Below are 26,196 nucleotides of genomic sequence, written 5' to 3'. Positions count from 1 at the left end.
TTGTAACTCAGAACCAATTTTCTCAAAGGAAACAATGTTATAAATGGGGGACTGGTTCCTGAACCAAGGCCTGATACCCTATTTTCACCAAAAATACCCCAGAATTTTGTACTCAATCAATTATAGATGAGTAATATAGCTACATTAATGTATTTATATTGTAAATAGCAATCATATTGATTTGGAAGGACTTCTTTGAGGTGATTTTGCTGGACTTTTTGAAGGGTTCTTGGCTGGGGTCTTCTCAGGAGTCTTGGCTGCAAGTTTTTCTGGAGTCTTGTCTGCTTTCTTAAAGAAAGTGTCCAAGCAAGTTTGGACAGATATTCTCCAGGGAGATGAGTGACACAGCAAACTTGTTCACTGGTGTGGTATCACATCGGATCAAGCATTGTAAGTCAAAACTGATGCCATAAAATTGAAACAGGGTGTCAATTTATAATGGTTGTAAGTGTGAAACATAACTCAAAATGTTGCAAGTTGAGGACCGCCTGTATTTGCTAAACAGTTTATTAAAGAGACATCACACATTGTGAGGTGTAATAAATAATTAGCTAAAAATGTACTTTACACATGTCAAAAGCTAAAAAACTGGAGTCATCTGTTGAGTCACAAAAATATGAGACCAGTTGAACTTAGTGCATGATTGAGTTGTAGCTATTTGTTGTGACATCTTGAATCTAACATAGTATTAATAGTGAATATTTCTATGGGAAATAGTGAAGACATCTTTCAATGCATTGCAACAGCTAGGGGTCAGAGTGTTATTTGTGAATGTTCCTGTATCTTGTTGCTTTAAGATACTGATAAGGATGAACTTCTGCATTTTAACAGAACTTTAAGAAGATAACCTGAATTTTAGTCATTATAGGCAAACACAACTACTGTAATGTACCATTCATATCCAAAGCAATTGATGTGCCCAGATCTCAGGTCAGATGTAGATTTATTTGTTGTACTATTAAACTATCTTCCATCTCTATAGCAACTTTCATCTTAAATGATCCCCAGCAACACGATGAACATATGGGAATCTTTGCATCCACCACTGAGCTACGCCAACATGAGATGTGTTTGACAGAACATAACAACACTATGCAAATGGTGTAACTACACAGCACAGTGAAGTGCCATGCAGAGATACCTGAAGTAATTGGGGCACTGGTGCTATATGCATTTACATAATACAGTATAGCTGCATTCATATGGTGCTTTATGTAGCTTAATAAACCTTGCTTCTCATAGCAGCGATAATTAGCAGAGTATTCTGCCTTGGTTAATGTGGCTGTACTGTGTTCTGCATGTAAGTCATCCTAGGTCTCTTTGCATGTCACTGCGTTATGCCTTATAGATATATCAAATAGTACAGGGTAAGAAGGAAAGAAATAAATACCATCTGCAGATTAGAAGAAATCAGGAATAGATATACTTTAACTAAAATTTCCATTACACTTTTGGATATATATTTTGTAGCTTTAAACATCTATAACTGGCCTGGAGTCCTCCTCCCAACTTTTGTGGTTTTCTGTTTATAAAAATGTTTTCTTCTGCCCAGCATTACTGTGAGGAAGGTCAACCTATATAAATGGGCCCATCTGACAATAGAGAGGAAATGGTGCAACTACATATTATGCTGTCACCTGCATAAACCATACAGCCTGAAAACTAGAGCATTTTTTCTGTTGGACATTTTAGATATTACTTTTAACAACTGAAGGTAACGAATTTCCTCCTTTATAAGTGGCTTATTGCTAACTTTTAAAAAGCTGAACATATTCAAGGGCTTTTTGATAGGACCTTTTTAAGGCTTTGTTTCTTAGGTATTAAAGAGGAGCTTGTTGTTCTTTGGAATGGCACAGTGTATAGAATCGGTCCTTCCTTACTGTCCTAAATGTATAATTACCTTGTAATCACCACGCAGGTCACTATTACTTTGAAGGGAAAATGTTATTTGATGAGAAACATCTCCAATTTTTGTCCAAATTGTACATTTCACAGTGATTAACTGATGCTCATAGATGTTCTCCTGGTCAAACAATACCAAAGAAACCAACCATTTATTAAGTCAGCCCCCACATCCTTGAAAACTGATATGTGCACATGGCCTATTTCACATATTAATATATCATATTGAGCTATTCCAGAAGATTCACAAAGCCATCTGTGTATTTCTAGAAAGTTTCACAGTTGAACATAATTATGAAAAAGGTTTCCCCTGCTGCACTCTTTATCCTTCAGGGCTGCACAGCAGCAGTAATATGTCCAGGAAAGTTATCACATTGTTGAAAGCTCAGAACTCAAGATCCTTCATAGTGTCACTGCACTCACTGATCTCCGATGGCTTCCACGGTTAAGTCTTTCAGCACAACCATCAGTCAACTGGCCAGTGAACTGCCCAGGAGATGCATTCCTATCAGTCAAAAATTGATACTGCCAAGGTGAGGCCGTCACTGAGGAACTGGCTGAAGTGGTTTCTTCCTCTGTCTGCCTCCTGATGGAATATTGGCTTTCTCTATTCAGTATCCACTCCCTTCTGGGGTTTGTATCTTGGGGGGATAGTCCGAGGTTATCATGGGATATAGCAGATGCTGTTGGATGTAGGAATGGTGACAGGCATACATTGCTGGTGCTTAGATTAACCTCATCAACGCAGACTGAAGATGTGCCTAAGGTAGCTTGATTTTTTGTCCTCCACAAATGGATTTCCAGATCTCGTTGCTCTTTGGGAAGCTTATCCAGTTGCTGAGCTTTTAGAATTGGACATGCTACGAAGGTTCCTTGCAGAGCTAAAACAAAATACCTGATAAAAGATCAAGAAAAGTATCACATTAAAAATGGGTTTCACTAGTAAAATATAACAGTATGTCAAAAGTCTCTCTCTGCAGGTTTTTCATAGTTCTGCAGATGTCTGGTAACGTCCTTACTTACTTTCAGTGAGGTACTTGGATGTATGCAATCGTATTGTACAGTCATCTAAACTTATGATGACCATGACAATAGGAGTTGTGTACTTGCTGTATAGAGCATGGAAGCAGTAGCGGCCTTAGGGAAGGGCAAACCAGGTGACCTCCCAGAGACCCACACTTTAGGGGGCCCCAAAATTTTGAACCTAAAATGAACCTAGAATATAGCTCAATGTTAAAAAACTCTTTCATTGCATTATTAATATTGGATTAAGATACTTTCATTGCAGTTTCATGGATAGGGCAAAGTGTAATTGAAATTGAAAATGTCTGACTTGCTTATAGGTCATCAAAATTAAGCCTCTAAGGGGCTAAAATGACTCTTGCCCAGGGCCCCAACAACCCTAAGGTCACCACTGATAGAAGGACAAGCAGAGACTTGGTTGGCTTTACGCACAGAGAGCCAATAGTTGGAAAGTGAAGTGATACATTCCTTTAAAAGGAGGCATAGAGATACAGAGGAAGGTGAAACTGCAGAAGTCAGCATCTTCTTTTTGCTTCTAACACTTCCTCTATGAACCTCCTCTCTCTCTCCTGTTCCTGGCAGTACTTGAAAGCTGAGAAAGCTACATGAAAGGTGTTGCTCACAGGTGTTTAGATTTTCATTTGAATATTAAATGGGAAAGCATGTAACTGCTTTTTTTGCCATGTCTATGGACTATGTCTACCAGAACTACCACTCAGAGCCATACAAATTCCTGGCACAAAAGCATGGGCATGCAGGTGAGTCCATCTCAGAACAACAGATGGGATTCAGAACCTAAGCCTATAGATAAAGGGAGTGCAAGAATCTGTAGCTACAAGGAGGACTTGAGGCTCTTTTATATTTACCTTACCTTCTAGAGATAGCCAGAAACCTTAAAGCTATGAGCTCCAAGTGGAATCCAGGGAAGATAAGGAACAAACCGCATACTAAGATGAGCCAATTGAAAATTTAAGTATGAGCTGTATTTCACAGCTTTGCTGTGAAGGAGTGCTTTGCTGCTGTAACTGAGTTCTGTATAGGACTTGGAGATGGATTATGTGTGAACAGAAGTTTCTGAAGAAAATAATCTGGGATGCCTGCATGAAGGAACAGCTGTGCTCCTACCTTGATGTTATCCAGGCACAAATCTTTAAGCTCAGTATCCTGCCGAGGCAGCAAGTATCTTAACATTGCTGAATTCCCAGGGTGGAAATATGAATTCTTAACCAAGTGTCTGATGTAGAAAGCTCAGGGCTAAAAAAAAGTCATTGTGAATATGGGCTGATAATAATAGAAAAAAATCACTCAGGAAAAAAACATTGTCAAAAGATGCTGTTCCTTGGAGATGTGGAACATTCACTCAGCCATGAGCCACATCATCCTTACCTGAAGCTTGTATTACTCAGAATAAATCTGAATACACATAGAGACAGAGTAGTTGAGAAAAATGTTAAATTATCTAATTGAAAAAGGGCTTAAAATACGGTTTAGGTCCAGATTTTAGGATTTGTTTGAAAAGTGGTTTAATAAAATCAAATATGAATGAAAATGTCTTTATGACTATTACAGTTCCAGTGTATTCCTACCAACTGAAAGAGAGAAGCAAATTAGTTTGTTTCACCCTACTTCTAGTCTGTCTGGCTATCCAAGCTCAAAGTAATTAAAAAGGGAACAAGATTCATCACTTGGGAAAAACAGATTTGTTTTAAAAATTATTTGACTTTTAATAATCTGAGGTATTAGTAGTTAGATATGCAAGGAAACAAAAGTAATGTTTTTACCTGTCTACTAAACTATAAAAACCAATGTTATCCTCAAACATTATTTTCCTCTGTATTTGTTTTCTGGCAGATAGCAAGCCATGATTTTGGGCATAGGAAGATCGTTTATATAAAAAAAAAATCTTAATTTAACCGACACATTTTATGATGCAAACTGCAATATTTAATGATATGTGATAATGGAGTAAAGTAATGGAAGTAATACAAGATTATTGTATTCAAGATTTGGGAACAATTGGGAACAATTCAAAAGCTATCCTAAGAATGTACTTATTAGCCACCATTAGCATATTGAATATTAATACCCATAATAATGAGCATCTTTATAGCTGTTTGTCACTGGTAAATCTCAAAACACTTCAAGAGGATTCTTTTTTTCATTTTATTGATGGGAAATGGAGGCAGGGAAACAAAGTGGTTTATATATTTAAGGTTATATTAATTGCATGAGTCAATGACTGAACTGTGATTAGAACCCAAGTATACTGAATCCTCATTTGCTGATCTTTCTGCTTTAGACCTGACTCCATCAGGCGGGCTCTCTAGTGGATTAAATATGCTTCTGAGGCACCTATAGGAATGGTTGCACTTGATATAGATAAAAACTATTGCTATTTTATCCTAGTGCCCACAAATTCCTAAAAAAACAATATTGAGAAGGAAAACAAGCAAATGTTCAAACCTCGGTAAAAGAGCAAGGACCGGTGCAATGAAACACAGTAAATAAAACCTAGGATCTGACATCTGATTCTCCATAATCCAGTAGGGGTTGGTGGGAGGGTTACAAACAACACAGACAGCATTGTAGACAGTTGAGATGAAGAGGTAAAGTACAACACTTCCAATCATTGTGATCCAATGAAACAGTGTCTGCGAACAGAAATGGAAGCAACAGTGATAATATTAACAATTGACGCTAAATCTTAGGAGAGACAGATGTGCAGTGTGACTGAAAGGAGGAACATCCTGAAGTCTCATGTAACTGAAAAGTGAAGCAGAAGAAATACACCCCCTTCCTTCATAAAAGTAATTCACAGGATGATAACTTCCAAATAATACGATCTTCCTAAAGCATATGGTGCAATGCTCCCATTCTCATGTTTAACTACACAACAATTCTTTATTGTCCTGTCCCAAAGGCACTGTATAATCAAAGTCTGTTGGTATTCCAGGGAGGCAATTATCTCTAGACAAATCATCATTTTTGACTTATTGCAATAGCTCACTTGCATATAAAGAAAGCTTGAGGTTAAATTGTCATATATTCACATACATACCCAAGTTTTAATTTCTAGAGCTTGGTGTAGGAGAATAGTCAGGAGAGAGATGGTATTGATGGGAGTTCCAAATGTGAAAACATCAATGTCAGAACCCTCATATGTCTAGAAAATGGAGAGATTCAGATGAACCTTGACAACTCATAATACATAGGTGAACAAATTGGGATTGTTAATTCATTTTTGTTAAGAGACAATTTGAATGCTTTGTGTACTTACAAAATAAGGGACAAAGAAACAGACAAGACTCTGGTAGAAGGCATCCAGCATGGCAATGATAAACGTTGACAACTTGTAGATCTGTAGGAAGTTACGGACAACCATCTTTGTCATAGGACAAACATTGTTTTCTTTCAAGCATTAACTCATCATCTTTAAGAGCCTGAACTCCTATAAAGGTTATCAGGGTGGGCCAAGTAATATTCTTTAAATCACGTTTCCATGGACCACTGAATTTTGGTAAATGTGATATGTCTACATCTTTGTCAAGGCTCTCTCTCTCACTCTCTCTCAACTTGTAATGCCATTGCTCAAGGGGAGACAGGCTCACAGTGATGGTGGCAGATTTAGCAGGCTCTTTCACTTTGCCAATGAAGCAGTCAGTATGCCAGAGCAGCAACAACTTAATGTTTTGAAAAAATGGAGAATACTCCCCACATGTGGCATGGAAGAGGATGGGAATGTCTTTATAGACTCTGTTGGCAAAATGATTTCCCTTCCACACTTTTCACTCAAAGGGCTGGATTCTCATAATATCAGGTGAAGACAATCTGAATGAGTGCTCAGTAGTGCTGAAAATTATAGCCCAGGTGCATTAGGACTATATTTCCACAGTTTTGCAATCTAGAATAGAAAGGTCAAAACAGGCCCTTTGGGGAAAAATATGGTTAACTGCTAGTAATTAGTAGCTGAGTCAAATTTAGGCTCAACATTTTAAAATGACAGGAAAAATAGGAAAAATGCATATGCATGTACATATATGAAAGGTGCATATAAATTAATAAATAAAAAGATCAGCCTGACACACTGAACTTGACAGGGACTTTGTGGAAAAGGTTTTAATAATTGCTTTCATATGCCATGCTTTTTATCAAGCTCTAAGTATTCAAAGTGAAAAATAAAACAGTCCAGACCTGAAGTAGCTTGGACACCAAACTGTAATAGTGACAAAAAGAGAAGTATTTTGTGCATTAAAAGGTCTTTTTCAAAACATAAGTCCAGAAAAGTACACAAAGAGCCTGCCAGCCTTCTGTTGACATAAAGCCTCTGGTTTACTTGTCACTTTCTACTGCAATCTTCACTTTAAAAGCCTTTCCTTCAGGACTCATCTCTATGTTAAAATCCTCCAACCTCACCAGAATTTAACCATGGGACAGCCATGCTGTTTTTGCTTTTATTTTTTACGCTGCAACTCTGCTTTTATTTGTTGCTACCTTCCTTCCCCTATTCATGAAAAACAAATCCTTTATTTAAATGCTCAAACACTTCATCTTTCCTTAGGTCAGAGACATAAAACCTTCCTAATATTAAAGCATATGCTTTTTGGGGTTTCAATGTATGGGGCCTCATTCATCAGTGTATCACACCACTAATGTCAATGAAGTTATGCTTCCCCTTCCCATTTACATCAACCAATCAACATTTCTACTAAGATTCTAGCCACTAGTTTCTAGCAATTACACAATCTTTAGATGGGTATTATCAAACCAAGCAAAGTAGTTTCAAGTTGGGGGAGCATCTAGGTTTCTACTGACTCATCCAACATAATAGCAGAATTGCACCAGGTTAACAACCAGTATGACATACCTCTGAATTTTGCCCTTTTTTGTATAGTTCAGGCAAACTTAGAAGTGTTTCTGCAGAAACATCTCTATCCAACACCCCAAAAATGATGGGAGGTAAGGAAGTGAAAAAGAGGTTGAAAAAGATCATTTGCCAGTAATCAATCATGGTGGCTCCTGAGAATCCACAGAAGAACTGATACCAGAATAGTAGATTGACATAGTTCTGGAGGAGAGAGACAATCTGTTAGTGGTACATATTTTCAGCATCCTGAATGTTCAGAAATGTATAGGAACATGATTAAATTTTGGACTCCTAGAATCATGAAGTCACACACCTTCCAGGTTTGCTTCTTTGGATCATCCCTAATTATGCTGGTATATGTTTCTCTCTTTGGGGTTCCTGTCAATAGGTTCTGTGGGGTTTCTCTGTTTGGGGTCCCTGTCAATAGGTCCTGTGGGGTATAAGGTATGTCTGAGCCAGTCTTCCCTAAGACACATCATTTTCTCCATAGTTATCTTAAACAAGTAGCCTGGCCTTTCTATATTTAACCAATGTAGAAAACCATTATGGGATATTTTAGTTTTAAATGGATACATCAGAGTGTATTCATATTGTTAGGTTTCCTTTAAAAGAGTAATTAAATAAATTATTCACGGTTCTGAGCACCAGGTTATAAATCCTGTAATAAAATTGGGTTTGATTGTGGAATCAAAGGTCTTTTTCTTCCTAATAGAACTGGGGAGATAATAGTACAGCAGCATCCCAGTTTAGAAAGCTGTTTCATGATGCAAATAACTATCATTTAGGATCTGAAAACATGCTCATTCAGGAAAAAAAGTTTTGCTTCCTATTACAAATTTTAATACTGATAAAGCCATGATTCTTATTTAAAATTGTGACTTAAAAAAATTAAATTGAAATGCTTTGAATTCTCAGTAAATAGTCTTTAATGCTCAGAGCATATTTCAAGTCAAATGGATTTGTTTGCACTGCTTTGCAGAAATTGTATTACTATCAAGTTTAGCCACTTTACATTATTCTTCAATGCATAGCTCATTTGCATATACATTAAACTTTTAATAAAAAAGCTAGATATGACTGCACCAGTGCTTGCAAGTGGTTCCTATAAAATTAAACACAAAATTTCACAGGTTTCACAGGCGACTGTTGTCTAATGGAGAGTCATCTCCCATTTTCTCAGAGTAATAATCTTCCGTTCTTTATGTAAATGGGTAGTACATTTTACTTTGAGACTCATGGGTATTAGTGAAAAGTTTCTTCAGCTAGTAAATAAATGTTACTAAACTTTGAGATTTTTCCTCCTTTGGGATAATATTGTATCAAACTTCTGCAGTGAAAGATTTAGATACTGCTTTTCCCAATACTTCAGAGGTTCAGTAGTAGGCGTGCATATGGAAGCAAACAAACTGGTTAAGTGCAGAAAAAAGGAATATTAGTTTGATGGAAGTTAAAGGAACATGCAGAAGTACTTTAAGATAGCTTAACTGAAGTAAATTAAGGCATCCAGGATCCTTTTTGACTTACCACATTTTTGTAGAAGTAGTAAATCACCATCTTTGCCAAGCGAGAATAGCACCAGTGTCCATGGACGAGAAGCAGCTTCTTGAGGTGCTTAAATCGAGATATTGCAAAATCACTGGCCATCACAGCCTCAAAAAAAACAGTATCAGAATTGTTCATTAAAAATCTGTTTCTTTATCCAATATGTCAAAGTGAAGCAGCAACCTACTACTGCATACATTTTGCATGGAAGTTATATAGCAGATTTCAGAAAAGAGACTAATTTAATGGATTACCTGCATGCCTTCTTGACCAGATATACCAATTCCAATATCAGCCACTTGAATCATGCTCACATCATTTGCACCATCACCTGGAATAGATAAAAGAACTGACTTTAAGACATATGAACATTTAGGAAAGAATTATAATGCTAGTTGGTCCAGCTTCTATGCTTATCTCCAGACAAGGTCTAAAAAGAAATTACTGATAAATCAAGGGAGTCTTAATAGTAATGTGCATCTATAGTAAGGGGGCTGATGCCCTGCCTTACGGTTAGTAGTATGTGTGTGTCATTTGGTCAAGAAACATAAGTTCTATTCTCAGTTTGGAAATCTACTTCCTCTGAGATTCTGAATACTCTAAGTCTTGGGGTGAAATTCTAACCTAACTAAAGCCAATAGCCAAATTACCACTGAATTCAGTGGAGCAAAATTTTAATCTCTGTACTTTATACCCTGAACATGTAAGGTGGTGAGTCACTTTGGTGTCATCAGTCCGAAAATTTCCCTAACAATAAAGGGCAGATAAAGTTATTACCTTTATATGGGTGATGAGACTCAGTTAAACTAAGTGAGTGTATATATTATATAGTGGACTTAGTGACAGAGTAGGAGATACTTATGGTTATGTATTTGAACTACAATATTTTCTCAAATTCCTAAAGCACATACATTTGTTATGGACTTTATACAATATAAATTTGCTTTTCCAGGTTCAACTTATTGACTATGACCTTCCCCAAAAACACCAACTAAAGCCACAAGTGAGAACAAAATTGTCCATCCCTCCCCTTCCCCATCAAATTACAAAAGGCCTAAAATGCTCAATTTTAGGCAGACACCAAGCAGGGAGAATTCAGCCTGAGGGAATATTTTTAAAAATGATGAATGTGAGAAATAGGGTTTATAACAAAAAATGTCTTACAACTAAATATTGTGATGACTTGCTAACAAATCTTATCTTGCTCCATCTAGCAAGCACTCTGTGTTGCTTGGAATTCAGTAAGGAAGCACATTAATACAGTCATAACTATATTTTTTCCTTTGGTGAAAACCAAATAATAATGTGAAATGCTTTTTTAGTGATCCTTTCTGTAAATTTCTTTGACTCAGTTACAAAGACACACAGAAATACTGCAAATTATACAGTGTAAAAAAACTTATTTTAAGACAACAATTCAGTCGATTGTAATTTTGGAAGAACATTCATGATCAGCGACTAGAGAACAAATAGTTAGGTTTGCATGTAATCACATAGACTATGAGTGAGGATTGATTAGAAAAAGAGCATAAATAAAATGAAGTTTATATTTTGAACTCTGAAAAAAATCTAGAAATTCAGATATTTATCAATCCTTTCCTCTCATATTATGTTTTATTTGATTTATTGAGCATTTTGTGTTAAAGGGTTTAAGTCAGCTTTGCAAGAATTTTTAATAGACTTACTTACAAGTACTCACACATGATGCTTCAAGGATTTTCCATTAACTACTTTACATACAAATGAAAAAAATAAAATGAAATCAGTATCTAATACTGATCTGGGTATACAACTTTGCTGACCAACTCAGAAAAAAGGCAGTAAAAGGGAATAATTAAAATATAGAGCAGGAGCTCTTATTGATTGTCTCCCCTCCTTCCTCAAAGCTAGAATAGTTGGAAGCAGCTTCTGTGGGAGGGGAGGAGAATGAGTGGTAGACCATGGAAAGTGAGTACCTTTTAATGGGAGGTGAAGCTTCTCAACAGCAGCAGAATGAGATTCTTTCTGAGGAAATTTAACTTACAATACATAGCTGTTTGCTGAGGTTAAACAATCTGACAATCTTTTTACTACGTCTGTGTTAAAGGAACCTCAGGGTGAAGATTATACACCAATATTCAGTATATGCTCATAACCCTCAATGAAGTAAACAATCATGTGATCAAATTGGCATTAACGGGCAAGAGACAAAGAAAACTTAGTACCTATTGACAGTGTCATGACATTTAGTTGCCTCCGAACTAGTTTGACCACCTTGCTCTTTTGGAGAGGAGTGGCCCGGCAACACAAAACTGAGCGGCAGTACTTTGTCAACTCCAGAAACTTCCTTTCTAGCTCCCCTTGGAAGACAATGTTCAATGTTTTCCCATCAATAACCAGCCCAAATTCAGGAACAGGGCCTGTGGAAGCTGGTAGAGAAGATGGCAGACCAATGCCAAAGAATGTCCATTTGCTTTTTTTAATGCCACAGTTCTTCCTCACTTCTTCCAAGGTCAAATCCAAGAGGGATTCACAGGTTTCCTGTGAGAAAATGAGTATGTTATGGAAAACGTATCTATTTATCATGTTACAGTATAACCAGTAGACATATCTTTGAAAACATCACAGGAGCTTTATGACCATTTGGTTGCAGAAAGCACTAGTTTACTAGTTTACTGGAGATTAGTTCAATGTTATTACCAGCTCCTCCATCCACATGTTAAAAACACTGAGCATCTTAGCAGCTATTGGTCTACAATATGACTATTAATTTAAAAAGAAAATAAAGTACAAATTAGAAGACTGAGTCTACATTTGCCTCTGTAGTGCTCAGAATTTGGAGAAAAAAATACATATTATTTATTGTTGTACGAACGTAAGGAGTATGAGGCATTGCTAACAATAATGAATATAGCCTTACCACTCATATGAGGGATGGTAAAAGCTCATTCTTATTTCTGCAAAAAGGAGGGAGTCTGCCATAGAGAAATTAAGAAATCCAGATTAGTAAGAGTAGTCAGGGATTTTTTGCCACTGTTGACAAAGGATGCTGGGCAAGATGGACCTGACACAGTAAATGACAGTTCTTATGATTTAGAAAAACTGGCCTTAACTGGTTCAAATCATTCAGCTGGCCTGCTAAACAATGTCAGAAGTTCTAACAGTGCTCATTCCTGTGTTTTAATCCCAAAATACCTTTCCTTCTTTTTTGCATTTGTCCCATTTTGAACCAAATACATCTTTTAAACGATACAATCCTTAGCAACTTAAACAGTATAAACATATTGAAGGAGGCACTTAAACAATTTGGAAGGTTTTTTTGGTAGGACATGACAAGAACACAGGACAAGACACTGTGCAATCCTATATTTACCCAGGTCTCTATTGGTGCAAACGTCATTTTCTGTGGTGTAGTACTGACAGCCCAAAGAGCTTATCACTCTCTTTTTTACCTTCTCTGTCAGCCTTACTGAGTGGTGATTCAGTTCTTAAATGTTATTTTCATTTTATGTTGCATAAAGTACAGGTGTAGGATGCTGCAAGTTTTAAATTACACTTAAGTGGGAGGTTCTGAAATCAAATGTACCTCTGACATCTAATAGAAAGCCACATCAAGCTTGCTTTCTAAAACAATGTAAAAAGTCTCCTGAGGAGAGGCACCTTTTCTCTCTGTGTAAACCAGGAATTATATTGAAAATATAAGTTATCTTTTGAATTAACTCTAAGGAGACTGGCTAGTGGTCTGCCACCTGGGAGTCATATAATTTCTAGTGTTTGGTGAGTGTAACAGGGGACCTAAACCCTGTTACTCAGACTCAAGGAAGTGGGGAGAGAAGACTCTATCAGTGCATCTGGAGCAGATGCCAAAGCAGCCCACAGGAAGGGGGGATCTCTGGCAAATGGCATTCAGGAGAGCACTGTGAGGAATGAGAATGAGAGTTGAAGCAGCTGGTCCAGACAGAAGGAACAAGCTCCAGGGAGCTGAGGCCCCTGGCATTTTAAGAGGGTGGAGTGGCCGGATACCAGCTGACCCTTGATTAAGGGGTTAGAGACTCCAGTGCATGACCAGGAGGGGAAGCCAGATTACTGAAAGGGGGTGGGACTCCAGGGCAGATAAGCACCGTCCCTGAGCCTGGGTGGGCAGTCAGGCCCTGCAAGCTGCAGGGAAAGGAGCTCCCACAGGAAATACTGACTGTGGGGAGGCAACACCCAGGGAAATGGGGCTATCCATAAGGGTGAAACAGGTTTATCCCTGGGAGTTATCATTTGTGGGAGGTGAGCTTTGCAAGTGCAGGATACCTGTGTTTTAGGTTTGTTGTATAACCAGAGGACTGGATATGGCTATAAGGGATGGACTGGAGGCCACAGAAGTGCTAAGGGGCACCCAGCATGCAGACCTGTCATGGTCAGGGTCCCAGTGGGCTATGTAGGGCTGAAACCTAAAAGCTGTAGAGGAGGCAGAGAGAAATGATTTGCCCCTGGGCAGGGACACGACGGGGACTGAAACAGGGCAAGCCAGGGCCAAGGGCCTGGATGCTAACGAAGTGAAGGCTGGAAAAGCCAGGCCAGAGGCAGTGTGCCTGGGCCATCAGTCAACAGCCAGAGTAGCCTGTAGGCTAAAGCTAGTAAAGCTGATGATTAACAAGGGATCAAATGGCAATAGAGTAACAACTGCGAGGCCTGGGCATGCCTGCAGGGGTGGAAGGAGACTGCAAATTTAGCCCTTAAGGCACATAGAGGAAGAGGGATGGGGTGGGGGGAGCGGAGAATGAATATTGGGGAAGAGAAAGAGAGAGGGGGAGCAAGAGCAACTTGGCTCACTGGCCTTGGAGGGCAGCCCCCCCTCATTACTTTCAACACTAAGGCATGGCAGAAGAGGAAGCGGGGCAAGACCCTGGGGAACAGGAGCGAGGGCCTGACAGGATTGGGGCGCCTACTAGGGGGCACCACAGCAGCCCTTGGGTGCCACGCCTGTCACAGTGAGTCTATGTGATTAAAAGAAAGATCTGTGTCTAGTGAGAAACTCAATTTTCTTAAAGTCAACCCAGCAAATTTAATTTCCCCACTATCGCTGCCAGAAACTCATAGCTTTCACTGACAGTTACCTGTCTCTAGTGACAACTGACACTGTTATCAAACTTCACTTTTCCTCTACAAAGGAGGAAGTTGGATAATGATAAGGAGCCAAGAATGGTTTGACACTGAAAATCAAACTAGGTAGCAAGTTGAGGAGCCAAAAAGAGTAATGTGCTCAGTTTGTTTGAACAAGAGGTGGTGACAGTAGACTATACAGAGGTCCAGGAAGTTTCTTAACTGTGCTGGAATGAAGCCTGGGTTATATGACTTTGGGTAGAAAAAAGGGCACCTCAAGGTTCCTAACTGGGTATATTTATCTTTAGTGTCCAAGTACATCGTATTGAGGATGAATGCACTTGTCCTTAAGGAGCTATGGTCAAAAAGGTTAATGCTGCATGACCAGAAGGCTAAAAAAAGACTTAATGAGAGTAAAATTTCCAATATAATGACCAGAACTTTACTCTAGTAGTGAACTGGCTACTGTGTGCATACTGTGGCCCCAGTTGGACTGGATAAAAAAGCCTGGCTGTGTGTTATGATTCCCACATTGGTAAAAGTTAATGGAGATTTCCCTTTAACTTAACTGGGAGGGGCTTGTGCCTTTGGGGCAGGAAGAATCTGACATACGCACCCACTGTTGCCATGTAATGTCAACTAGTTATGATGACTCCTATGAAGCCTTTAAGTGATTATGGACTTGACAATTTTACTAGTTAAATGCTTTTTTACAGTAATGTTCATTTTTACATTACTGAGTTAAAACTGAGGAAGGATAGAAATCATGTCACACTCGATGATAAACTCCTGTTATCACTCATGTCACTAACGGTGTCATTTTTCTGTCTTATATCTCTGACAGAAGTATCATAAACGCCCATTAGAAACCAGAAACTTGAACTTCAAATGCAAAGGCAAGTGTCTGTGCAATGTGTGTATCTCTCACCAGCTCAATTTCACAAGACGTTACGCTTAGTAAAATACATAGGAATTTAGGAGGGGAAGAGACCTCTTGAGTCAGTGAGACAAATCCCTCACTATGGCAGACAACTACATCACAAAATTCTTTCATAAACTGATCAGGCTCAATCTTAAAAGCAGTAACTACCTATTGAAAAACTGTTCCAGATGGCTAGAAACCTCCTTCTAATTCCCAGCCTAAATTTATTCATTCCACTTTCCTTTAAGCAGACACGCATATCAAATGAAATTTACACATTGAAGCAGAGAACATATTCTGTGCCAAATTCTGTATCGTCTTTGCATGCATTCCTATTTCCATTGACATTAAAAGAAAGAGACATTTTATAGAATCCTATTCCTGTTTGGGGAGCTGCAAAGCACAGACAAAAGAAGCCAGGAAGTAGGCCATCTAACTAGACTACAAAATTATACATCATAATAAACATTTCATGTTCAAAGTACTTGAGTTATTTAATTAACCCTTTCCATATCTCTATGGAGGTAAATAAAAGGTGCAGCTTCTACTGAGAGAGACATTGAGGCAGATAGGATTAATGGGCTTTTTTACATGTGCAAGTGCTGCAGTGCTGGGTGCTTTGAAAAGTGCCTGGCACTGTGACACATGCAGTTGTATAAGTGGCAAAATGTGTGTCAGTGCGAAGAAAATGGTGCAGTGTGCTTTTGAACTAAAACACCTTGGAGGTACTTTAGTTCAAAAGCGCACTGCCACAATTTTCTGCATGCTGATGCTTATAAAACTGCATGTGGTGCACATCAGCTCACATGCAGAGCAGGCTTGGTTAATTGAGTCTGCTCCAAAGTGGCGGATGTCTGGTGTATCATGGGACAGAAAGGTATGTGTATAAATGCCCAATGATTAGCCTGGACACAAAAAAACTAAATGAAGGAACTGGGAATCTTTGATTCCATCCAAGACCAACCTAAGACCAACAACACAGATCTCTATCCTCTGGCTTCAAAATAAGAATGATTGGGGGTCTAGGAAACAGGACTTATAAAAGAGAAAGGTAGAAGAACTGGGATTATTTAGTCTGGAGAAGGAAAAACTGTGGGGGACTTGATGACAGTCTTCAAATACCTGAAGAGTGCTTATAAAAAGGATGGTAGTAGAGTAACAGCCAAGTTAGCATGCTCCAACATTTATTATCACTAGTGTAGAATGTGCCTGAAGTGGCAGTCGCTATGTATTAAAGAATGTATATATATTTAGTGGGAACATGATGCTGAAGCATTTAGATTCACATTGGAACCAATAATCTTAGTCTGGGTAGCTAGTCATGGACTGAAACTCTCTTGCATAGTTCACCAGTAAGCTGAGGTCAATATTAAATCCATTTATGGCCATTTGTCCTTCAAATAAGGTTCCAATGTTGGTACCCAAGGTTGCAGCATCCCTTAGCATGGGCTGGGAAGTTCCAGGCCGGGTGAACTCTTAACCTTTCCTAGGAGTTGATCCAGTTTTAGGAGGAGAACATATGTAACTGAGCCTCAGTAGGGTAGGAAAGTCCTCATGAGGTGAAATGAGTGGATATTTTTGGATGGCAACAGGTGTTGTGTGCACTGGCCGAGAAGGCCATGTGAAGCGTAGAGTGATATGTGCATTGATGGGTGATTGGTTACTGGAATGATTGATAGGTGACTTATGAGAGAACCTATAAAAGAGAGAGAGAGGTTTTTGAGTGGAGTTGGCTGGTTGGTTGGTTGGCTGGTTAGTTGTTGTTGGTGTGTAGAGAGTGGATCATGTAATCATAGTTGTATAGCTCCACCACTGAATGGTTGAAAGTGAGCAGTGTCTCCACCACTCAGGAGTTGGCTGTGTGGTGCATCTCTCCATAAACATAGTAGTTCCATAGTTTCATAGTAGCTAGGGTCAGGAGGGACCTAAACAGATCAGGTAGCCTGACCCCCTGCCACAGGCAGGGATCAACTTCAGGCAGGAATGAATTCTGGGTTCACAAGACCCCAGACAGGAGATCGTCCAACCTCCTCTTGCATTTGCCCAAGGTAGGGGCGAGGACCACTTCCCTGTGAAGTTGGTTCCAGATTTTGGCCACCCTAACTGTAAAATATTGCCTTCTGACCTCCAACCTAAACCTGTTCTCCATCAGCTTATGACCCTTGTTCCTTGTCACCCCAGGTGGTGCTGGGGAGAAAAGAGCTCTGCCTATTTGCTGTTGATCCCCCTTGATGAGCTTGTAGGCAGACAGGTTCAGCTCCTTCAGTCTCTCCTCGTAGGGCCTGTCCTGCTGCCCTCTCACCAAGCAGGTGACCCTCCTCTGACCCCTCTCCAGGCTGGCCACATCCCTTTTGAAGTGCGGCGCCCAGTACTGGACACAGTACTCCAACTGCAGCCTGACCAAAGTCGCATAGAGGGGGAGTATCACCTCTCTGGACCGGCTTGAGATGCACCTTTGGATGCATGACAAGGTATGGCTGGCCTTGCTGGCTGTGGTCTGGCATTGGCGGCTCATGTTCATCTTGGATTCACTAATGACTCCGAGATCCCTTTCCACCTCTGTGCTTTAACAGTGTGTGCGTGTGCGGGTGACCCCTGACCAAGGAGGGTTAGAGCGTGGCTGACTGAGGAGGATCAGTGTGGCCGTGATCATATAGTGGTTAGTACTCTGCATTGTGGACGAGGGCTGGGGTTGCAGCCAAAGGCCAACACCAGGCCAGACTGGAGGGTCAGCTGAATCCCTAATTTCTCTGTCTTTGTTTGTGAGGGGAAGAGTGAGTGCAGAGTGGGTGAGGGTTGGAGGTGGCAACCAATATTTCCTTCTGTATTCCTCACTGTTCCCTTGTGCGAGTGAGCGGTGCAGCTGACAGGCTGCATGAGCGTTGGCAGTGTGAGAGTCAGAAGTTGCCCTCTGGTGCCCTCACTGGGGTAGAGTGGTTTTGTATTGCGGTTCATTAGTGTTCATTAATGTATATTGTTTGAGATTGCTATTGTTATTGTGTGTTGTTTATATTCAAATATAGATACTTGTTACCCCTCCTCCCTGTGTGTAGTCTAATTTATTAATTATCTGAGTGGCAGGGTAGCACTGGGCTGTAGGCAAACACTTTGCTGAGCTTAGACCGCCCACTGTAAATCCTTTGATTGGTGCAAGGGTTGGTGTAAGTGCTTAATTGGTTAATTGCCAAATTCCTCATTTAACATCTAGTCCCTTTGGTCTAGAGTTTGGTGTTCCAGTACATGGGAAATGGGTAAATCTTTCCACGGGGCTTCAGTGTTAACTCACCTTTTGTGCCATTTCCTGTTGGATTGCTAGGAACATCTAAACTCTTATCGCATGCTTCATTTACTTCTCATGGAGTAAATGTCCAGGTCTGGACAAGGTCTCTGAAATAAGCTGGCCATGGTTTGACAAGTAAGTGGACAGTTAGTAGCCTCATCAAGTGAATGGTAGCTGCCTTCCTGCTTTCAGTGCAGCTAGAGAAGGACAGTGTTTCACAGTGTCTTATTTTGTTGTCTCAAGTTATGAAAAAGCAGTGGTTGAAATGTTTATACTCGCATCTGTCCTTTTTGGCACTTACCCTTTTGCAAGGGTTTGCCCTCCATTTTCCCTGCTCTGCTCTAGTGGTTTCATAAATAGCTATAGATTGCTCCATGGAAAGCTCACTGTGCTTTGCTGAGTACCAGGGACTGACAATGATGACCCTGAAACGCTAACCCGCAGTTTGCCAGAGTATGCCTGTTCTAGTCTCTGTAAAACCTCTTATTGTCAGTGAATACACAGGTAATATTGTGCATATCGACACTATGTAAAAAACAATCTCATCTTTATAGGTCTGTGAGAACTATCTTGAGAAGGGTAAATGTTGCTGACACAGAAGGAGGCTGGGATAAACATTCTCTAGTAAATATCTTATTAAGACTAACTCTATTAGGAAACATGCAGCTATAAAGTATTGTATTGAAAAGAATCAACACTACTATGGGATCAGGCACCTAACTGCAAATTATTTTCCTTCTCAAGCACAGGATTCAAGTAAATATTTAAAGATCATTTTCATTTTGGAAAAATTCATTGTATTTTAATCCTCAGCAGTCTTTCCTGCCCAGAGCATGGGGGCTGGACCTGATGATCTCATTAGGTCCCTTCCAGCCCTAAGTTTCTGTGAATCTGTGAATTATAAATCATCATCTATAAAACCTGTTTGGATTCAGAATCAGTGTTATGTACAGTCTAAGGAGTCTATGACCACTTCTTGATAGTACTTTGAGATTTTTGTTTTGCTTTTTATAGAACATGAAAACAAACATTTACAAACCTCACATCATTAAAGTAATGAACAAACTGCTCATCAAGCCCCTCCCTTTGTTTTGGATGTACCTTATTTTCGGTATTAATAGTAAAGACAGTGTCTCTTTGGTCCAGAAGTTTACAAGAATATGCAATGTTAACGGCTGTTTCCTGCTTGTCTCCTGTCAGCACCCAGATTTGTATTCCAGCCTCTCGGAGAGCAGCGATGGTATCAGGTACTCCATCTTGTAGCCGATCTTCAATCCCTGTTGCTCCTAGAGAAAGAGGAGGATTACGTGAACTGATTTTAGTTCCCTTTGAAAAATGTGGTGAGATTATGTTAAAAAAATATTCAAAACTTTTATCGTAAAGCAAGATCCACCATTTATTTATGGCTAAGCCAATGCTACTAGCCAGTGGTTGAAGAAGACTTCACAAGGCATAAACGTTAATCTTACACTGATCTGACACTGGGGTAAAACTTTTTGCTGATTTCCTGTATTTACCTCATGTCTCACACCTGTCCTGTAGAAAACATATGGATGAATATTAAATATTTTTAAAGTGATTAACTACATTAAAAAAATTGCATTCAGGTTAAGATTAAAAAAACCCCAGCCACCAATGACTAATGATTATTCATTTTGTGTGATGCTCAAATGTTTCATTAAAAAAAATAAAATCTGTAATGACAATATATTGAATAATTTCATTATATGCATTTTTGTAGGTACTGTACTCTGGTTTTCATCTACATGTACGATTAAGGCGATGGCATAAACTCTGGTACAGTTTGCATTGGAGTCAGCTGCTCCCAGGCGCAGCATCTACACATGCACCTGGGACTGCATTAGTTTGAGCTGGGGCAGAGCAGCTCCAGGCTGGCAAGGGATATGGGCGGTCAGGCCTGGCTTTGGGTGGCAGTGTTGGGTGGTGGAGGGGGTGTATGGGGCATGAGGGTGCTAAATTGTGGGGCTAGGGTGCAGGCAGCCCTAGCACCTTAGCATCCTTGTACCCCAGCCTGCCCCTGCCATGATCTACACGTGCATTTTGACAGAATTAAGTACAGTATCATCTTAAGGCAGAATTAATTAACAGACTGCACACTAGTACGTGTAGATGGTGATGCTTTATTGCAGAGTTAATTAGTCAACTCAGTAGTAAAGCACATATGTAGATGCACCCCCAGGAACTAGAAAAAATATGATTCTGCAGTCAATCTTGAGTACTTCATTGCAAGACATTCTATTGGCAAGTTAGATGCTTTTTCTGTCAAAGGAGGAGAAAGGTACATTAAGTTTCCTCTTTCAAAATAAGCAATCTTTGAAGCAGAAGCCAAGCTCATGCTGAAGATAAATCATCATATGAAAGATATACAACTTTCCTCCTCTTATCTCTTCCAGAAGGTCAACTTGAAGATGATCTAATGGTGATATTGTACATTACAGACAGGTATTTGAAGATAAGAAGGATACTTATGAAGAAAATTAAATATAAAACATGGAACATTTTTATAGTTGGCAAAAGTGACAGATTTTTAGATGACTGGAACTAACTTTCCTATGACTTTGACAACAGTATTTGTGGTTACTACCATGATTTTTAAAATACTTGAAGAGATTATGTATCTGAAGTCAGAAAAAGTCTGAAATTATATACGTCTTAGATGACAAAGAAAGTTATATTTGTAGAGAAAGAATAAACTTGGACAACTTTGAAGAACCTTGCTTACACAAGATAGAGGACCCTGAAACATTTTAATGGAATAATTGTATTATAGTGATGGGTGATGTGGAAGCACCTTGATAGATACCTTTTTGCATGATAAAAATAGCTTTTTCAAAGGGAAGAAAGCATGGAAGAACACAGCTATATCATAAATCCATTAGCAGGCAGGTATACATTGGATAGATGTGTAGCAAATTTGAAATATGGTTTAAGTGTGTAAAATATTTGTCCTTGGAAATTGGGTCCTGATTTAAAGTTGGTATATAATTATTTGCATTTGGGCCTAGTATTGGCAAAGCCTCACAAGAAGATCTTTTAATATACATCTGTCTAAGGCATTGTCTCTTTGGTTGTCAAGAACATCACATCAGAGCATAACTATTTTACTCAGTGTGTTAGCTACCTAGCAAGGTGAGTTTGGTCTCCAGATGCTGTGCTGTCTCCATTAGTAGCTCATCTCTGTTGTCAATTGCTGCCTCGGCCTCCTGACGAAAATTGGCCCATTTCTCAAAGTCCTCTTCACTCAAAACCTGCACGACAGTAATAAAGGTATGCTGTATATTCAAACTGAAGATGAGCAGTAGTTCGCAAGTTTTGTATGCAGCCAACATACCCGTTCTTAAATGTTCACAGAATAAAAGAGAACCACAAATCAAACTGTGTAAACACCTCTGGAATGAAGGTGGTCTTTGTTTACTTGAGAAAGGATAGCTCTTGCTGGGCCAAGTTTCTCATGCAGCAGTATGCATATTGGAAAGTTTCCATAGTATGCATAATGGAAAGTTTGCCTAGGAAGAGATCATGGAGGTGAAGTATTTAGAGGACATTTTCAGAAGATGTCCTGCTTAGCTACTGAAGATGCTCACATTTTAAAATGAGTTTCCTTCCCCCTTCCACATTTGAGCATCACTGTGAGCAGACAGATGTAACAATTGCAACAATATCAGTGAATGCCAATATAAGCTTTTATGATGCAACTGTTAGGTTTGCATGATTTTTGTGGTGACACTAGTGTAGCAAAACCATTCCAACTTGAACTCTGATTCATTCAGGGTCAAAGTAAGCTAACTTGTATCATGCTATGAGTTTCACACAGATATAACTATTGGGGATTAACAGCTGATGTACACTCCTGTAACAGCAGCTCACAGACACCCTTTCTTAAGTGGGTAATACATATGTTGGCTCATACCCTGAGTCTTACCCTGTACGTCATAATCACGCTTCTATTATTTAATAATATGGTTATAAAAATATTTTGATGCAAGAATTTCAGAATTGACTCACCCACTGAATCTAAGCAAAGTACACCTCAGTCTAAAGTGGAAAAACAGGGCACCAATATTTTGAATCGTAGAGTGATTTATAACTACCAGAGTCTGTTTACAAATTATCATGATGTCTTTAAGATATCATATATTCTTACATATAATATAATATAATATAATATAATATAATATAATATAATATATACCCTGTTTTCTGAAAGGCTGAAAGAAGGAAAACATTCTTTGCAGTAAGTACCTGAGTAGCAGGGAGCTGAGCCTGCTAATTATTTAGCTCCCATTGGATAGGTACAGATTTTATTTTGGTTTAATCTAAAGCAACAGAAACTGCTCTTACAGTATTTCTTGCATATAATGTGCATTCCAATTTACAGAAGCTGCTTTCTGGGAAAAGGTGCATATTGCATGTGAAAAAAATACGGTAGTTCAAGCATTGTCCAGCTGAAGGCTGCCAGGGGAAGAAGCAATGAAGAAAATGGTCCTGCCTTTTCAATAGACACTGATTGATTGGAACTAGCAGCAGGCAGCTGCAGGGGTAGGGGGCAATCTGATCTTAGCGTCCAGGCCTGGGAGCTGCCTGCTGCAGGGCCAGTGGACATTGTCTGCCCCCCCTCAGAGGGGGCAGTGGACATTGTCAGAGCCCAGGCCTGACACTGGTGCCCCCTGACAGCCCAGGGCTGGCACCCGGGGAAGCCTAGAACTTCTCTTGGCTGCCATATAGTAGCAGAGCAGAGCAGGAGTATCCCTGCCTTGAATTGCTCCTGTTAGGAGCAAATTTGCTCCCAATAGGTGCACGTGTAAATGTGCACTCAGGGAAATCTCACTGCAAAGTGTTTTACTGCACAGTAAGCTTTGTGAGTGTTGATTGCCTGTGTAGACATACCCAGTGAGGATGAGTGTGAAGGAACATATAGTTTCTGAAGGTTGCACTGTAGATCTTTGAGATCTCTTGGATTTGTCCCCTAGGCTGCACCCAGACAATTTCTCCATTAAACCACCAGGCTAAAAATACTACTCCAGGCTGAGTGCAAGAAGTTTGAAAGCTGAATGCTAAATGAAATTTAAGGAACAGACAACGGATTTGTTCAATCTTGTCTGGGATCACTCTAAATAGGAGTAATATTGCCATATTGGAGCTGACTAGTGATCTATCTTGTTTAGCATCCTGCACCTGATGTGGCCAGGTGCTTTAGAAAAAGGTGCAAGAAGCAGTTATTGGTCCGTCAGCCAGAGTGACAGATTCTTTCCTAAATTAGGCATTTAGAGACTGGGTTAGGTGTGACAGAGTTCAAAAGTCACTGATTTTTCAAGTCATAAATCTGTTCATGTGCAGAACATAATTAGCAGATAGCACTGTTTCAATTTCTTCTCACCTTCTTAGCTATGCACAGGGTTCTTAGGCCATCCCTTGCATAGCAGTCCAGGTGCTTCTGTGTTTTGGCATGTATTCTTCTGAGTTTCTTCTCCACATCAATGCCATCTGTCACATACAAGCAGTCAGTCATTTGTTTCAAGCACAGATCATACCAAACCTAACAACCATAAACTAACGATGATGATGAACAGGCCAAATGGAAGCTTGGGTGTTAACATAACAGCAATGGCTTTCACAGATCATAAGCATTCGCTTTGTATTCCATATCTTCTAAAGCATATTCATGTTCCTCAGTTTTCAGACAGCATGCAGGATAGCATTGCTTGGTCTTCTCTATATTACAGTGCCATGGTTGCCAAGTTAAAATACATTGGTCAGGCCCTTATGACACGATTATTGCAGAGTACACAATTCACATATGGGTTAGGACTCTCTGTGAATCTTAATTAGCCCATTCTATATTCCAGGCACTCTTCATGTTAAACAAACACCTTGGCTTTGATGCAGAAATAACACTATGGGGAACTTATTTTTCTTCTATATTTTAAAGCTTGAATAGAACATTTTATTTGGGAGAGGACTGCAGACTTCCAGTACTTATGCATGTACAAGATAACAATAACAATCATAGTTCTCTGGCTGATTACCTCTGGCAGGGTCTTCTAGTAAATCCATTATAACAGAGTCTGCTCCTTTGGTGTAGACAATTATTTCATTGGTAAGGGGGTGCCTCACCACTACAGACATCCTTTTCCTGACAGAGTCAAATCCCAACGTGTAAAGTATGTCAAAAGTCAGGAGGGTACCTTGTGGCAACCTCACAGTTACCTGCTCAGGAGTCCTGGACACTAAAGTGAAACTGTAAGCCCGGGCAGCATGGACAAGGGCTGCCTCGTCTGGGCTCTCAGCTTCATAACAAAATTCTGCTTGCAAAGAGCCCTGAGTAACAGATTCAAAAGCCTCATCCAGAGAGGTATTGTGAGTCCCTGTGCTGTCCTTCCTGTGAACCACAATTCTACCACCACCATTGTTGTCATCATCTTTGTCACAGGAGTTGGGGGCAGCTGGATTCTCTTTATTATCCTCTGTTTCAAAACTGGCTCCTAGGTCTGAACGGGACTGAGTTGATGAGAAAGATTGACTAAGGTTTGCTAATTTTAGCCGTTGAAACAGCTGATGAATCCTCTCCAAGGAGATTCCTGATGGCTTCATCAGAGGTGGGGCTGTCACCTTGAGACATGAAAAGACATTATGTACATTACAGCTGAAATGAAACAAATGTGAACCACTGACATAGTTCCAAACCTCAGGGCACTGATACGCATTTAACAAATAGCATTAAAAATGCTACCACCTTTTTCTAGCTAACTCTGTCAAGGCACTTACAGTAGAAAAGTTACAGTGAAGTTGGTATCTTAACTCAGAAGCACTCTACTGATGGACTTCTAATACCTGATAGGCAAAAGTGGAGTTGCACCTCTTAAAACGTTGCCAATTGCCTGAAGGAATTGAATTAAACCTTGAAGTGTCCAGGACTAAATATTTCATTTAGTAAATAAGGAAAAATATCAAAGGAACACTCCAGGTATGAGACTGCCATGTCTATGTATTTTACTGAAAACTGGCAAGCTCTTAACAGTCACCAAGGAACATAGACAGGTATGTGCGGTTTAATGGTGCTGCATCAGTCACCACTGCGGACAGAAAATAAGAGAAACAAAAGGCAATTACAAAATGGTGCATTTTCTTCACTGCAGATTTAATTACTGAATGCTCTCACTTTTGTTAGATAATTAGGTTAAAGAATCTACTCTCCTCATGTATTTCAAGTTATATTACCCTTTGTCTTGGCTCAGTTGCTGTGGAGACCACAACAGTATTACAGATGGCCAATGCAAGAAAAAAGTCAGTAGTAGCTGTAGTGCTGGAGAAGGTAGCCTTAGATGTAAAAGGCGACAAGGACTCCATCTGGAGGGCAGCATCTCTTACTTTCCTCAAAAGTCTGCTATCAGGGGTCACATCCTTTTCCTGAAAGAGAAGAATGTATTCAATAAGAACCTTACATTTGTGACTGTGCCCAGAACTGCCCCTTCTATTAGTAATTTTAGGATCACAAAGGAAAGACATGTACAGAATAAACATCTAGCCTATCTAATGTAGGGAGAAAAAGAAAAAAAAAGATATAATTTCCGT

The 26,196-nt window shown here is 39.6% G+C and overlaps 1 protein-coding gene across 2 annotated transcripts in view; it reads right to left on the bottom strand.

Annotated features, from left to right (window-relative positions):
• Nucleotides 1-382: 382 nt before the first annotated feature.
• The window catches only part of ATP10B (ATPase phospholipid transporting 10B (putative)), a 240,216-nt gene continuing 214,402 nt past the window's right edge, over nt 383-26,196 (bottom strand). For both annotated transcript variants that reach the window (XM_025209816.1, XM_025209817.1), the window contains 13 exons: nt 25,843-26,031; nt 24,651-25,233; nt 24,002-24,108; nt 21,746-21,872; nt 19,705-19,889; nt 11,536-11,851; nt 9,586-9,662; nt 9,314-9,439; nt 7,790-7,990; nt 6,203-6,283; nt 5,984-6,088; nt 5,389-5,576; nt 383-2,797 (listed from right to left, as the gene is read on the bottom strand). In XM_025209816.1, the coding sequence (XP_025065601.1) occupies nt 2,305-2,797; nt 5,389-5,576; nt 5,984-6,088; nt 6,203-6,283; nt 7,790-7,990; nt 9,314-9,439; nt 9,586-9,662; nt 11,536-11,851; nt 19,705-19,889; nt 21,746-21,872; nt 24,002-24,108; nt 24,651-25,233; nt 25,843-26,031 (2,778 nt within the window). In that variant the 3' untranslated portion in view covers nt 383-2,304. The remainder of the gene's footprint in view (nt 2,798-5,388; nt 5,577-5,983; nt 6,089-6,202; nt 6,284-7,789; nt 7,991-9,313; nt 9,440-9,585; nt 9,663-11,535; nt 11,852-19,704; nt 19,890-21,745; nt 21,873-24,001; nt 24,109-24,650; nt 25,234-25,842; nt 26,032-26,196) is intronic.

Source organism: Alligator sinensis, unplaced genomic scaffold (assembly GCF_000455745.1).
Source record: "Alligator sinensis unplaced genomic scaffold, ASM45574v1 scaffold830_1, whole genome shotgun sequence".
Lineage (NCBI taxonomy): Eukaryota > Metazoa > Chordata > Crocodylia > Alligatoridae > Alligator > Alligator sinensis.
Note: the sequence above shows the minus strand (reverse complement) of the source record. Positions and strands in the feature narration are given on the sequence as shown.